The sequence below is a fragment of the Heptranchias perlo genome, chromosome 29, assembly GCF_035084215.1.
Source record: "Heptranchias perlo isolate sHepPer1 chromosome 29, sHepPer1.hap1, whole genome shotgun sequence".
Taxonomy (NCBI): domain Eukaryota; kingdom Metazoa; phylum Chordata; class Chondrichthyes; order Hexanchiformes; family Hexanchidae; genus Heptranchias; species Heptranchias perlo.
The window spans coordinates 16,682,645-16,698,473 of NC_090353.1; the positions used below are offsets into that span (position 1 = coordinate 16,682,645).

At 42.1% G+C, this 15,829-nt stretch overlaps 1 protein-coding gene across 1 annotated transcript in view; it reads left to right on the forward strand.

Moving 5' to 3' along the window:
* The window catches only part of med16 (mediator complex subunit 16), a 23,544-nt gene continuing 7,715 nt past the window's right edge, over positions 1 to 15,829 (forward strand). Inside the window, exons 1-9 of the mRNA XM_067968170.1 lie at positions 1 to 227; positions 2,054 to 2,161; positions 3,249 to 3,418; positions 4,364 to 4,795; positions 6,725 to 6,830; positions 8,141 to 8,293; positions 11,574 to 11,785; positions 12,388 to 12,594; positions 14,237 to 14,447. Of these exons, the coding sequence (XP_067824271.1) occupies positions 92 to 227; positions 2,054 to 2,161; positions 3,249 to 3,418; positions 4,364 to 4,795; positions 6,725 to 6,830; positions 8,141 to 8,293; positions 11,574 to 11,785; positions 12,388 to 12,594; positions 14,237 to 14,447 (1,735 nt within the window). The 5' untranslated portion in view covers positions 1 to 91. The remainder of the gene's footprint in view (positions 228 to 2,053; positions 2,162 to 3,248; positions 3,419 to 4,363; positions 4,796 to 6,724; positions 6,831 to 8,140; positions 8,294 to 11,573; positions 11,786 to 12,387; positions 12,595 to 14,236; positions 14,448 to 15,829) is intronic.

Here is a 15,829-nt window from a genome sequence, read left to right on the forward strand (position 1 = left end):
CGGGCCGGGTAGCGGTCGGACCGGCAGTCGCGCCCGCGCTCTGGGCGTGAGCGGGGGGACCGGACCGGACTGGATCGGGGTGGGGTGAAATATGGAGGTGGCGTACGTCTGTGAGTGGGACAAGCGGCCGAAGAGCAATTACTGCCCGTCTGTGCCGCTGGTGTGCGCCTGGTCCTGCAGGAACCTGGTCGCCTTCACCACCGACCTGAAGAATGAGGAGGAGCAAGGTGGGGTCCTGAGCCGGGCTGCCTCATCTTTCCATTGTACTTGTTTAATGAAGGGAAAGTTCTGGAAGTTTAAAGTTCCAAATTACTGTATTTGTATTTCTTGCAAATTTATTTTAAAGGAAACGACGTGAATTTCTGTAGCACTTTATCACACTTTTCGGAAACATCCCAAAGCGCTTCACATACAGTGCGTGACTATGATTGTTGTTATATGTAAAGAATCTTACAACACCAGGTTATAGTCCAACAATTTTATTTATCACCGGCATCTCCACATCATGATTGTTGTTATGTGGGCAGAGATGGCAACCCATTCGCACAGAGCAAGATCTCAAATAGCAATGAAACAAAATGATAATCTCTTTTTTTGGTGATGTTGGTTGAGGGAGTAACGTTAAGTTGAATGACATTCTATTACACTATTCTAGGGTAGCACTCTTGCCTCTGAGTCAGAAGGTTGTGGATTCAAGTCCCACTCCAGAGACTTGAGTACAAAATCCAGGTGGACACTTCAGCGCAGTGCCGAGGGAGTGCTGTGCTGTCTGAGGTGCCTCTTTCAGTAAAGATGTTAAACCTAAGATGTCTGCCCCCTCAGGTGGACGTAAAAGATCCCATGGCACTATTTTGAAGAAGAGCAGGGGAGTTCTAGCTGGTGTTCTGGCCAATATATATCCCTCATTATTACATTCCTGTTTGTGGAACCTTGCTGTGTGTAAATTGGCTGCTGTGCGTGTTTCCTCTATTACAACAGTGACTACACTTCAAAAAGTACATTTGCTGTAAAGTGCTTTGGGATGTCCTGAGATCATGTACTATATAAATGCAAATTTTTTTAACTTGCATTTATATAGTACATGTTTTTGGTTGGACCGTCTTGACTTTTGAGCAGTTTGTTTTTAATGCAAAATCCAGTTTTCTAGGTTTTGGGCAGATGTTTTCTTTTGTCTGTCATTGTTGAGTTTGCAACAAAATATCAAAATGGGACTAGTTCAAACTATTCCATTGGCTGCAAAAGCACTAATGGCTTGGAAATTAAGTTCAGCACCATCAGCAAGAAGAGGTGCAACTGGTTCTGGGCTAGTTATAAAATTAAACTGAGATGCAGAGTCCAAATAAATACTTTATGCAGGAACTGTGAATCAGGGGAATGCTTCCAAATATATTGTAGTAATACAAAATATGATATAAATATACAAAATGTTAATAGGAAATCAGGTGCACTACATCTAAATCTGCAGCATCTAAACAAAGAGGTGGTGAAGAGGAAGAGCCAAGAAATCCTGCAAAAAATTAAAGAGGACTATAATAAAATATATTCTCAATACCAATTGAATGTTGAGGCCACACAATAGTTGAAATAATTTGCCAAAATATAATCTTTAAAATCTTTTCCCTAAGCTCTGTGTCTGACTCTTCTGTCTGGTTTTGAACTTGTCAAAAGCTGTCAACCTTCTAAGCCAGAGGTGAGCGTTGCTAACTGAACCAAGCTGATGCACAACATTTATCACAAGAAGAGGAATTTCCACTATTTTGGGTCTTAATAAAGTATCAAAGCTTTATAATAATGAGTTCCATCAGACCCAAAACTTTACTGTTTTCTGGGAATTACAAACTTTTGTTGGTGCTTGTTCAATTTAAGTGGGGTCAGATCCTTACTGAATTCTGATGCGTTCCACCTGAAACACTGATGTTTGTTTCTCTCGTGTGCTGTGTGTTCCCAGTATTTTTTTTATTTTAGATTGTTGTTGATTAAATTGAAATGCCTTTAGATAGTGAGGCATTAAGGCTAAGCAGCATTCTCAAATTGTGTCTTTTTTTTATTACAGATCTTACTTATATGATTCACATTTTGGATACTGAGCATCCCTGGGATGTTTACTCCATCAACTCAGGACACCATGAAGTGATTACTTCTCTGGAATGGGACCAGTCTGGTAAGATCTGAATCACTAAATGTTTTTCTTGGCATTTGTGGCATGCCCTTCTCCCTTTTGCCCTCCATTCACCTGTAGATGTGCTGGGAGATAACACTTTTTAGCACCTGAGGAAATTGAAATGTTGGGGGGGAATATTTCTGCTATGTGCTGTATATGTAGTAAAGTCATAAAGCTCTTTATAAAGAATGTACTTGATTTTGCTACTCAATGCACAGAGGAGATCTTCCTTATGTGTTTGCAGAAGAAAACCTTGTATGATGCCTTCTACAGCAGTAGACGATGTGCATATTTCTTCTCCTGGCTAATAACTAGGTTGTTGACTGATTTCTCTTGTGAATTCATATAATAGAAAAAAACATTAGATAGGAACTGAATGTTTCCATAAATTCTGGCATTCGGCATGCTTGGTTTCATTGGTCAGAACATTGAATGCAGGAGTTGGGATGTCTTGTTGAAGTTGTACAGGGCATTGGTGAGGCCACACTTGGAGTACTGTGTACAGTTCTGGTCACCCTATTATAGAAAGGATATTATTAAACTAGAAAGAGTGCAAAAAAGATTTACTAGGATGCTACCGGGACTTGATGGTTTGACTTATAGGGAGAGGTTAGACAGACTGGGACTTTTTTCCCTGGAGAGTAGGAGGTTAAGGGGTGATCTTATAGAAGTCTATAAAATAATGAGGGGCATAGATAAGGTAGATAGTCAAAATCTTTTCCCAAAGGTAGGGGAGTCTATAACGAGGGGGCATAGATTTAAGGTGAGAGGGGAGAGATACAAAAGGGTCCAGAGGGGCAATTTTTTCACTCAAAGGGTGGTGAGTGTCTGGAACGAGCTGCCAGAGGCAGTAGTAGAGGCGGGTACAATTTTGTCTTTTAAAAAGCATTTGGACAGTTACATGGGTAAGATGGGTATAGAGGGATATGGGCCAAGTGCAGGAAATTGGGACTAGCTTAGTGGTATAAACTGGGCGACATGGACATGTTGGGCCGAAGGGCCTGTTTCCATGTTGTAACTTCTATGATTCTATGATATAAAATATATCTCTTGATTTAATTTTGCTCCACCTCTGTTTCCTTGAAAGGTTCCCGCCTGTTATCTGCTGACGCTGATGGTCAGGTGAAATGCTGGAGTATGACTGATCACCTGGTAAACAGCTGGGACAGCATAGTAGGGAGCTCAGTGGATGGGGACCCCATTGTAGCCTTGTCGTGGCTACACAATGGTGTCAAGTTGGCGTTACATGTAGAAAAGGTTGGTGCTATAGTCAAAAACTTGAGTAACTTTTTAATTATCTGCCTACGTGAACATGATGGGCCGAATGGCCACCTTCTGTGCCGTAAATTTTCTATGATTCTATGAATAACCAGAGGTTTTTATGGTTCAATCTGACACCTCTGTTCTACTGATAGGAACAGAACAATAGTAGTCTGTTGCTGAATTGGAGGTGCATTTATCTGGGACATATCTGATCTCTCTGCTCAATCATTTTGGCCCTGAAGTTAATTTTAGGTCACGTGGTGAATTCAGATTGATGTCATGCTTGTTTGCTTCATAATACGTGTGCAGTGATGATCCAGAAAGCTGACTAGCGACAAATTGGCACATTATAGTTTTGTTTATGCTGGTGCCAAGCAGTTACACTTAATTTTTGGGACTGGATTTCCATAAATATTGATGTAGTGCCAGTCCCACATGTAGCATTGCTGGGCATAGGTTGGCCTGGTGCTAATAATCTGGAAAGAACTTCCATCTGAATTACTTTGTATCTCATTCTAGAATCTGACAGATTTGGAATAAATGTTAAGAACAGGAGTGCAGATCTGATGCTTATTTCACATTTCATCCATTGGTGTAAATATCAATAATCCATGTGACGTTTGAAAATTAACACTCTTAATTTTCAAACATCACAAATCAGGTGAAAATGTCAGATGTTGCATTCTGGCCTGAGCAAAGCTCATTTGATATACCCAAGCTGTTCTGCAGTACTTTTACTGCTCTTGTGTCTGAACAAAATCCCCTACATGATTCATTCAGTCACACAGCCTAGTGCAGCACAGAGTTCTACTTTCTACTGGATCTGTGAGCTATAAAAAGATCTGTGTTGTGGTACGTTCTTAATTTTTTTTAAAAAGTGGATTTAGAGCTTTAAGATGACATGTACTGTTTTTCTTTTTTCATCCCACTGCCCATCAGTCTGGAGCATCCAATTTTGGTGAGAAGTTCTCGCGGGTGAAATTCTCCCCTTCCTTGACTCTGTTTGGAGGGAAGCCGATGGAAGGTTGGATTGCTGTAACCATCAGTGGTCTAGTGACTGTGTCGTTACTGAAACCCAGCGGACAGGTTCTCACTGCTACAGAGAGTTTATCACGGTTGAGAAGCAGAGTTGCTCTGGCAGACATTGCATTCACTGGCGGTGGGAATATCGTGGTGACCACGTCGGATGGCAGCAGCTCCTCACCTGTTCAGTTTTATAAAGTCTGCGTGAGCGTAGTAAATGAGAAATGCAAAATTGACACTGAGCTGCTTCCGTCACTCTTCATGCGCTGTACAACCGACACCGCTCGAAAGGAGAAGTACCCGGCTGTCACTCACCTGAAGTTTTTAACAAGAGAAACCTCTGAACAGGTAACTTGACTGTTTTCTTATCTCCTCTGCAAAGGCTGGTTTACATTGAAATTTAGGTATCCTCTGATCAACCTGTAATTTTTAATTCCCTGCATTATCAAAATATTATCACTTCTAATGGAAATATGTATAAACACAACCAATTTCATTTTGAAATCATTACTTTGGTGGTTTGGCTGCTCTTAAAGCTGCAGTATAATCTTGTATTCCTGTGTGGCTTCAAGAGCCTGAAAGGATGTTGTCTGCACAGTTAGTGTGCGAGGGGTGACGTTAGTGTCCTCATTACATAAATGCCGCCATTTTGGTTGTGATTGCTGAGGTAGAATGTAAAAAATGCCATGAGGGTCTGTTTACACTGTTGATTTACCAAAAAAAAGGGTCAGTGATGTCATACTGTGAAATCTGGATTTCTGACAGTACACTTTTAATTCTGACAGACAATTTTTCTGTAACCAGCCTGATCCTGGCTGATCAGGAGGAGCTGTGCTATGACCAATTTAATACTAAAAACCACTAGAGGCTACCTGGTTGCCAGTCATATTACATTGTAGTGCATTGTTTCATTTTCTGTTCAGTTAGTTTCTTGTTAGATGTAGTGATATGCATTTCTTAAAATGTGCATGTGGTAATAAATATAGGACAGAACAGCAAACTGTTTTATGGTGAGGGTCTTTGGGAGTGCATTGATATAAGTAGGGGAACATCCACACAGGAAAATCTAAAAAAAACACTGGGCTGCTGTCAATGACCGACCACAACTTAGTCTTTCTCATTTTGCCACTTATTATCTCTGGTTTCTATATGTCTGAGTTACTGATAGCTGCTTGTTGTGACTGATTCTTTTGGAGTTCCAGCGGCCTGTGGCACAAAATGGCAGGGTTCCAGATTTCCACTCTTAGTCATGCTGTAGGGAGACAGTGATAGAGGCTAGGTGCTCCACTCAGCTGACTGTTTCCTGTCCTGCACTAAGTCCTGCTTACCCATCAATCCCATCTTCACTGACATTAGCTCCCCTTGCCCCCGATGCATTGAATTTAAAATCCTCATCTTCAAATCCTTCCCAGACCTTGTCCCACGCTACCTCTGCAACCTCTTCCGGCCTTGTGTCCCTTTCTGCACCCTCTGGTCCTCTGATTCTGCCTTTTTTGCATCCTCCTCCCTTTGCTCTATCATTGGTGGTATAGCCTTCAGAAGGAAAATGGTAGTCAAAAGGAGGGAATTCCCTCCCTAAGCCCATCTGCCTCCCACTTATTTCTCCATCATTAGAAATCTTCTTGAATCTCTTTTACATCCAAGCTTTCGGTCCCCTAATGGCTGATCATCATTTTCTTTTTGTCTAATTTTTAAACATTTCCCTCCCGCCCCGGGACATTTTCAGTGTTAAAGGCACTATATAAATGCACAAAGGAACCCCTCCTCCGTCTCACTGATTCATGAGTCGTATCAGCAAAGATCTGGAAGCATCCTGTTCTGCCTGGGGGCATGACATGTGGCATAGGAAACATTAAAGGGAGTAATGGGAGGGAAATGTGTGATGAGTATTGAACAACCACTCATGAATCAGTGAGGAGGAGGAGGAGGTCCATGTGCATTTATATAGAGCCTTTAACACTGAAAATGTTCCGGGACGGGGGGGGGAATGTTTAAAAATTAGATAAAAAGAAAATGATGATCTGCCATTAGGGACCGCAAGCTTGGTTGTAAAAGAGATTCGAGAAGATTTCTAATGATGGAGAAATAAGTGGGAGGCAGATGGGCTTCGGGAGGGAATCCCCCTCCCTTTGACTACCATTTTCCTTGAACAATTTCAGATGCAGAGCAGTGGATCTTAAGGTTTAGGTTTGTGGGAATTTGGTCAGTAAAAAGTCTGTGCCTATTAATATAAAAACTTAAGTGTCAGGGTAATTGAAATTCTCTTATCTCCTGCAGGTGTTGCTGTGTGCTTCCAGTTTGACTGGCAGCATTGTAGAATGTTGGTCATTACGGAAGGAAGGGTTACCAGTGAATAATATTTTTCAGCCAATTTCCCCTGTGGGTGAGTATGGAGGTTGCTACCCTAAGCGGGACTCACTGATTAATTATAAATTGCAGATAGCACATCTTGGGGCTTAATCTGATATTTGAGAGGCTGCAATCATAAAATGTACATGTACATGTAACCTGGCTGCCTGCAGTGATTGAGGTTGGATCTGCATCCCACCCTATTTGATGCCTCCCCAATGAACTGGATGAGGTGAGGGGGATTGCAGGTGCAAAGCTGTGTCCGATTCCTTTGTTGATAAACTAGCTGCACAGATGTACCATTCATTCCCCTGCATGTTATTGCCTAGATACCAGTGTTGACTAAATGTTTTAAGCAACTTGCTATTGGACCGATATCAGATATGTGTGCTACTAATCACTCAATTAAAATGGTCTTTTAAAGTTTAGTTTAAATACTAAGTAAAGTCAAATCTTGGCCTTGGAAAGGAGTTAGACAGTAGAGTAAGGAGGAGTTTCAATACATTCAAGTTTCAGATAACAGGAAGAAGGCAAAAAAAATTGAAGGATTGGAAATGAGGGGTTCAGTACAACATCACTTGTACATTGCATTGTCTTTAATTTCACCAGCACTGAAAAGTAAATTGTCATTGAATAGAATCATACAGCACAAAAGGAGGTCATGCAGCCCATCCTGCCTGTGCCGGCTCTTTGAAAGAGCTAAATTCCTTGTCCAGGGATTGTTGGTGAGTGAAATTTTCCAGCCCTTTGGGTCTGTATATGTGGTGTTTCTCTGAAAATTATTAAAATTGATGAGCTTGTTGGACTGTGTGAGGAAATGATCAGGTTTGTTATAGGGCAGAGCTGTGAGAATCATTTGTATCAAATGTTATTTAATTAGTAAAGTTATTTTTGGTCATTTTTAATTGCATTGGGCCTGGCATGGAAGTCACATATGGTGCTGAAATTTGTGGGGTTACCCAAACTTACCATCTGTCATCAGCACTGATTTAAATTTGGCAACAAACACAAAATTGTTCCCAATGCTGGGTTAAAATTCCCGATGTTATTATTCAGGGAGGCAATTGAGGCTGATAACATCAGTAACTTTATGAAGCAGTTTGACAGGCAATTGGTGTGAAAATCAATTAAGAGATATAGGTAGTGAACTTTGTATCCTGTTTTTGGGGCTGGTCATGTTGACTGAACTGGTCTTTCTTGGTCCCCTACATTCCTATGTGAAGTGGATGCAGCAGTGCTAGCACCCCAGTTATGTATTCAGCTGCCCGCATCATTGTTGAAAAGCAATGGCGCTTTCATTCATTAGTTTTTCACTTGCTGTGATTTCTGATTTTATTTTGTTAGGTGATAAACAGCCAAGTATTCTGAAGTGGAGAATTCTATCTGCAACTAATGACCTGGATCGTGTAACAGCTGTGGGTTTACCCAAACTTCCCATCTCGCTGACCAGCACTGACCTAAAGGTGGCAACAGACACCAAATTCTTCCCAGGGCTCGGTTAGTACTATCGTTCACGTGGAGTTCAACATGAAAACTTTGTTATTGACGTTCCCTCTTTGTCCAGTGAGGGGTGGCTTTATAAATCCTTTAGAGTGGATTCCTTGAGGACCTAATTTTCTGTTTTAAGGATGAGATTGGTGGATATTATGGTGAGATTTAGAAAGTGGTGATGACATAAATTGGCTCCAGTATAATACCTGCAGTAAAGGATCATGTAAATCAAAGTTCTCTGCTTGAAGAGCAGCTATAATAGTGACTGGACAGGATGGCTTTCAACTCATCAGACCCCATTCTGGCAGTTCGACGAAAGTGGGGCATTTGAGTTGCCTGTATTTGGGGAGTTTGCATTAGCTAGGTGATCAGCTGGAGTTTGTCTGCTTTCCTCTGCTTGTCTCCAGTTAGCTAGAATCGTATTGGTATTTTTTTCAGGCCAGTCTGACTTTCCCTTCATGTACTGATGGAGAGGACAGTTGATAGAGAGAAAAGTTAGATGATGCCTTACACTGCAATAAGAAGAATATGCCACTATTACGATTTCTCCTCTGGGTTTACTTTTTAGTATTTTTCGGTAACTAGTATTTTTTTTATTCGTTCATGGGATGTGGGCATCGCTGGTGAGGCCAGCATTTATTGCCCATCCCTAATTGCCTTTGGGAAGGTGGTGGTGAGCCGCCGCCTTGAACCGCTGCAGTCCGTGTGGTGAAGGTTCTCCCACAGTGCTGTTAGGTGAGGAGTTCCAGGATTTTGACCCAGCGACGATGAAGGAACGGCGATATATTTCCAAGTCGGGATGGTGTGTGACTTGGAGGGGAACGTGCAGTTCGTGGTATTCCCATGTGCCTGCTGGCCTTGTCCTTCTAGGTGGCAGAGGTCGCAGGTTTGGGAGGTGCTGTCAAAGAAGCCTTGACGAGTTGCTGCAGTGCGTCCTGTGGATGGTACACACTGCAGCCACAGTGCACCGGTGGTGAAGGGAGTGAATATTTAGGGTGGTAGATGGGGTGCCAATCAAGCGGGCTGCTTTGTTCTGGATGGTGTTGAGCTTCTTGAGTGTTGTTGGAGCTGCACTCATCCAGGCAAGTGGAGAGTATTCCATCACATTCCTGACTTGTACCTTGTAGATGGTGGAAAGGCTTTGGGGAGTCAGGAGGTGAGTCACTTGCCACAGAATACCCAGCCTGTGGCCTGCTCTTGTAGCCACAGTATTTATGTGGCTGGTCCAGTTAAGTGTCTGGTCAATGGTGACCCCCAGGATGTTGATGGTAGGGGATTCGGTGATGGTAATGCAGTTGAATGTCAAGGGGAGGTGGTTAGATTCTCTCTTGTTGGAGATGGTCATTGCTTGGCACTTGTCTGGCGCGAATGTTACTTGCCACTTATCAGCCCAAGCCTGGATGTTGTCCAGGTCTTGCTGCATGTGGGCTCGGACTGCTTCATTATTTGAGGGGTTGCGAATGGAACTGAACACTGTGCAATCATCAGCGAACATCCCCATTTCTGACCTTATGATTGGGGAAGGTCATTGATGAAGCAGCTGAAGATGGTTGGGCCTAGGACACTGCCCTGAGGAACTCCTGCAGCAATGTCCTGGGGCTGAGATAATTGGCCTCCAACAACCACTACCATCTTCCTTTGTGCTAGGTATGACTCCAGCCACTGGAGAGTTTTCCCTCTGATTCCCATTGACTTCAATATTACTAGGGCTCCTTGGTGCCACACTCGTCAAATGCTGCCTTGATGTCAAGGGCAGTCACTCTCACCTCACCTCTGGAATTCAGCTCTTTTGTCCATGTTTGGACCATGGCTGTAATGAGGTCTGGTGCCGAATGGTCCTGGCAGAACCCAAACTGAGCATTGGTGAGTAAGTGCCGCTTGATAGCACTGTCGACGATACCTTCCGTCACTTTGCTGATGATTGAGAGTGCTGATGGGGCGGTAATTGGTCGGATTGGATTCGTCCTGCTTTTTGTTGACAGGACATACCTGGGCAATTTTCCACATTGTCTGGTAGATGCCAGTGTTGTAGCTGTACTGGAACAGTTTGGCTAGAGGCGCGGCTAGTTCTGGAGCACAAGTCTTCAGCACTACAGCCGGGATGTTGTTGGGGTCCATAGCCTTTGCTGTATCCGGTGCACTCAGCTGTTTCTTGATATCATGTGGAGTGAATCGAATTGGCTGAAGACTGGCTTCTGTGATGGTGGGGATATCTGGAGGAGGCCGAGATGGATCATCTACTCGGCACTTCTGGCTGAAGATGGTTGCAAACTCTTCAGCCTTTTCTTTTGCACTCACGTGCTAGACTCCGCCATCATTGAGGATGGGGATGTTTACAAAGCCTCCTCCTCCCGTTAGTTGTTTAATTGTCCACCACCATTCACGACTGGATGTGGCAGGACTGCAGAGCTTTGATCTGATCCATTGGTTGTGGAATCGCCTATCCCTGTCTACAGCATGTTGCTTTCGCTGTTTAGCATTTGTGTAGTCCTGAGTTGTAGCTTCACCAGGTTGGCACCTCATTTTTAGGTACGCCTGGTGCTGCTCTTGGCATGCTCTTCCACACTCTTCATTGAACCAGGGTTGATCCCTGGCTTGTTGGTAATGGTAGAGTGAGGAATATGCCAGGCCATGAGGTTACAGATTGTGCTGGAATACAATTCTGCTGCTGCCGATGGCCCACTGTGCCTCATGGATGCCCAGTTTTGAGCTGCTAGATCTGTTCTGAATCTATCCCATTTAGCACGGTGATCGTGCCACTCAACACGTTGGATGGTGTCCTCAGTGCGAAGACGGGACTTCGTCTCCACGCGAACTGTGCGGTGGTCACTCCTACCAATGCTGTCATGGACAGATGCATCTGCGACAGGTAGATTGGTGAGGACGAGGTCAAGTAGGTTTTTCCCTCGTGTTGGTTCGCTCACCACCTGCCGCAGGCCCAGTCTGGCAGCTATGTTCTTCAGGACTCTGCTAGCTCGGTTAGTAGTGGTGCTACCGAGCCAATATTGGTGATGGACATTGAAGTCCCCCACCCAGAGTACATTCTGTGCCCTTGCTACCCTCAGTGCTTCCTCTAAGTGCTGCTCAACATGGAGGAGGACGGATTCATCAGGTAATTGTCTGTTGAACTAGTTCTGTGATTATAACATGGCTTTATATTCCATACATTGAAATAAATATCCTGTACAATGAAATGGAACAGTCATTGATAATCAGTGGGCTGTGGGCACATCTGATGTAGAGCATTGTTCTTGTACTAAATTCTAGCATTTCTTCATCCCCCTAGGCCTTGCATTAGCATTCCACGATGGCACTATTCACATTGTTCACAGGCTTTCACTGCAAACTATGGGAGTTTTCTACAGCACTTCCTCCCAGCGACCAACGGATGACCAAGCTATTAAACGGCAGCGTACAACTGCATCTTCCGTATACTTCAAAGCATTACAGCTGTCCTGGACTTCATTGGCACTGGTTGGAATAGACAACTATGGAAAGGTAAGAACAAAGTTAGTCTAAATCAGTGAGTGTATTCAACAATTTAAAAACACATAACAAGATTAGGCAATCATTTCAAATTCTGAAGTTCATCTTTGCAGGAAAAGTGCTAAATACTTCAGAAATATTTCCCTTCTTTCCCCCACCCTCCCTTGCTGTTGGGGACTATTTAAGCGAGTTTGCATTTCAGTTTCCTCCTGTGATTAAACAGGTTTTTTTTTGTTGAATGCACAAGATTGAGAATATGATGACTTGGGAACTTCTTTCCTTAGGGCTAGATAAATCTGGATTCCCTTGCAGTGCCACTAGATGTGTGTCCCTTGTCCACGAGTCCTGCCCCCTTTTTAAGGGTAATGCTATTAGAAAAATCACCCAGATAAACAAGGGACACCTATCTACCAGTTGAGTTTGGGTGCTTTTTCATGGCTTAAATGCTGATTTTGTTCATAGAATTATAGAAATGACAGAACAGAAAGAGGCCATTCGGCACTTGTGCTGGTTAATTTCTATGTAAATTACTACAATTATTCGTGAAGTGCTATTTTACATGATAGTTTTTCTTGAAATTTTGACGGCGGCCTCGTTATCTTGTTCCCTCACAGTTGAGTATGCTGAGAATCTCCCCCTCGATGGGTCACACATTAGATATGAACACGTCGCTGCGTCACCTACTCTTCTTATTGGAGTACTGTATGGTGACTGGTTACGACTGGTGGGACATCCTCTTGCATGTGCAGCCTAGCATGGTGCAAAACCTAGTGGAAAAACTACATGAGGAATATACACGCCAGAATCAGGCTCTGCAACAGGTAAAGGATTAATGGAGTGGCAGGGTGTGCAGTTATAGACCTATATCTGTAGTGATCACTTTTGTTTTTGGAATTTTTTTATGCTTTTCCAGTTAGTTTCCTGCAAGTGCAAAAAAAAAGCTTGGCTTGACTCTGTCTTGCTGACAAACTGTGGAATCAGGGAACGCAACTCTCAATCTGGAGTGTGGTGAAAGGATGGAATTCAGGCCAGGTGGGGCAGGTCTGCAACTTTCTGTAGCACTTATAAATCATTTGATTTTTCCGGTTGGGAATCTTGTGTTGCTGCTAATCTTCTCAATGGTGCTGGTCAATGTTGAGATGTCCTGATTAAAATGGGATTGTTAGGAGGTATGCAATTGGGAAATACTGTATACGGATACAGATATTTCAAACTGTATTTGTTATAATTAGCAACCACACACATTTTAAAAATCAAGACATTGTATTTTTCATAGCTGGATACTTAAATCAAATATAATTCTTACTAAGTTATAGAATCATTAAAATTTTACAACACAAAAAGGAGACCATTTTAGCTCATCACACCTGTGCTGACTCACTGAAAGAGCTATCCACTTAGGCCCACAACCTTTTAAAGTTTTATTTTTCAATATTTATCTACTTCCCTTTTAAAAATTACCACAGTCCTATCCACTTACGTGACATTGTAGGGACCATTCTAATTTTGCCGACATGAGGTTTGTAGAAATAACTAGACATAATACATAAATATTAAAATTAAAATCACCGATGCAGAATTTCTGAATTTTACATTTCTGTACCTTTTTTTATTTACATGAATTTTCCTTAACTTATTTAAAAATATAGCCTTTAAGAATTGACTTTTTCAAATGCAACACTTGGCTCAGTGGAAGCACTCTTGCCTCTGAGTCAGAAGGTTGTGGGTTCAAGTCCCACTCCAGAGACTTGAACACACAATCGAGGCTGTTGCTTCTGTGCACTACTGAGGGAATGCTACGCTGTCTTTCGGATGAGACGTCTGCCCCCTCAGGTGGACATAAAAATCCCACAGCACTATTCAAAGAACAGCAGGGGAATTCCCCCAGTATCCTGGCCAACATTTATCCCTCAACCAACACCGAAAACAGATTCCCTGGTAATTTATTTCATTGCTGTTTGTGGGAGATTGCTGTGTGCAAATTAGTTGTCACGTTTCCTATATTGCAACAGTGAGTACATTTCAAAAGTACTTCATTGGACATCCTGAGGTCATGAAAAGTATTATTTAAATACACGTCCTTCTTTCTTGTTCATTCCAGATTAGCGTTTGTAGTTTTCTCAATACTTAGCTGCTGCTTCCATTTTATTTTGGCTCTGTTTGAGAAATGAATGACTGCAATCCTTCACACATGCTAAATGCTTGTTTGCACGTCATGTGCCGAATAATGGCATCGTTGGACTTAAAGGAACACAGCGGCATAGTAGCAGAATGTTATAATTTGCATGATATGATATACCACTCTCTCCTTAAACACGTGTGTCATCCAGCTTACCATGAGTGACATTGTGGGAGAACTGCTAGTTTTGTTCAATTTATTAATGTGTTCTCTTCCTTGGAGACTTGAAAGTATTCTTTGTGTGCACACATTTAAATTGCTTTCTTTTTTTCTCTTTGATTAAGGTTCTGTCTACTCGAATTGTTGCCATGAAGGCATCTCTATGTAAGCTGTCAACAAACACACTTGCAAGAGCCTGTGATTTCCATGCAAAGCTGCTGTTGATTGCAATCGGTTCCACACTTAAATCACTTCTTCGACCACACCTGCTCAACACACCAGACAAGAGCCCCGGAGAACGACTGACTGAAATCTGCTGTAAGAACACCGACACCGGTATGTGCCCAATTCGTGTATGTGGACGAAGAAATGGCTGGTATTATAGCCTTCTGATTCTTCAACTTAAACATCCCTGTGAAAGTTTCCTAAGTTTCAACTACAGATTGCATACATTTTTAGATGCAAGAATAGTTGTCGTCAACTCTGACTTCTTTCATTGTTCCAGCTATTAGGGCAGAGCTGGGATCATTCTTAAATTCTGATGTATCCTTCATTGCTGATGAATATCTCAACTAATTTCTTCATCAGTTAGGGTTGAATAGTTTGTAGACAAATTAGAACATGTGTATGAAGAGTTATAATTATAGCAGATTTTAATTATACAAAAGTAGACTGGTGTTGGGAAATTGTTTTTGTACTAAACTGCTGTTGAGAAAGGGGAGGTTTTTGTTTTGCAATTTGTTCAGAACTGTTTTCTCAGTCAGTACATTGCTATTCCAACAAGGTTGGAGATACTACTTGATCTGTTTCTGGATAATGAGGTCGACCAAGTAGGTTATATAAAGGTTGGGGAACATTTGGTAAACAATTACTACAATGTAATTTGGATTGGCATAAGAAAGGAAAGTTGAGGACAAGGGTATTTTACTGGAAAAAAGCAAACTATAGTGAGATGAAAAGGGACCTTGCCCAGATTAAATAGAGGGAAAAATTGGCAAAAAATACTGTAGATCAGCTATAGGAAATATTTAGACCGAAGATGAAAAGGGTACAAATCAAGCTTATTCCAACAGTTGATAAGGTACCACGTAAGAGACTTGTAGCAATTAGAATTAAGAGGAATGTGGGCACGTGGATAGAGAGATTGGAGGGCAGAAAGTGAAGCATTTGGAGTAAAGTAAGTTTCTTGGCATCGAAAGTTGTGGGTGTGTGTTGGGGCTGCTCTCCATACACAGATGAGTTAGGAATTGAGGGAACAAACAGAAATTTTCTGATTTAAATTGGGTGGTACGGTAAATTGTGAGACCTAGGTGACTGAAGGTATGGCTATCAATTTTAGAATTAATTTGGTAAGATTTTAAATGAAGTACAGGAGCAGAGGATCTCTTGGTGTGTGGATACACAAGTCATTGAAGGTGGCAGCACAAGTAGATAAGGCCATAAGAAGGCACACAAGATCCTTGGGTTTGTATCCAGATGTTTGAATACAAAAGCAAGGAGTAACATTGAACTTGTACAAGACCTTAGTTACACTCCAGTTGAAGTGTTACATGTAGTTTTAGACTACATTATAGGAAGGTTATAAAAGCAATGGAAAAGGTGCAGCATAGGTTCACTAGAATGTTACCAGAGAAGAGGAATTAGGGCTTTGTTCACTAAAGAGGAGAAGATTAAGGGGTTACTGATGGGCTTTCAAGATTATAAAGGGTTTTGATAAG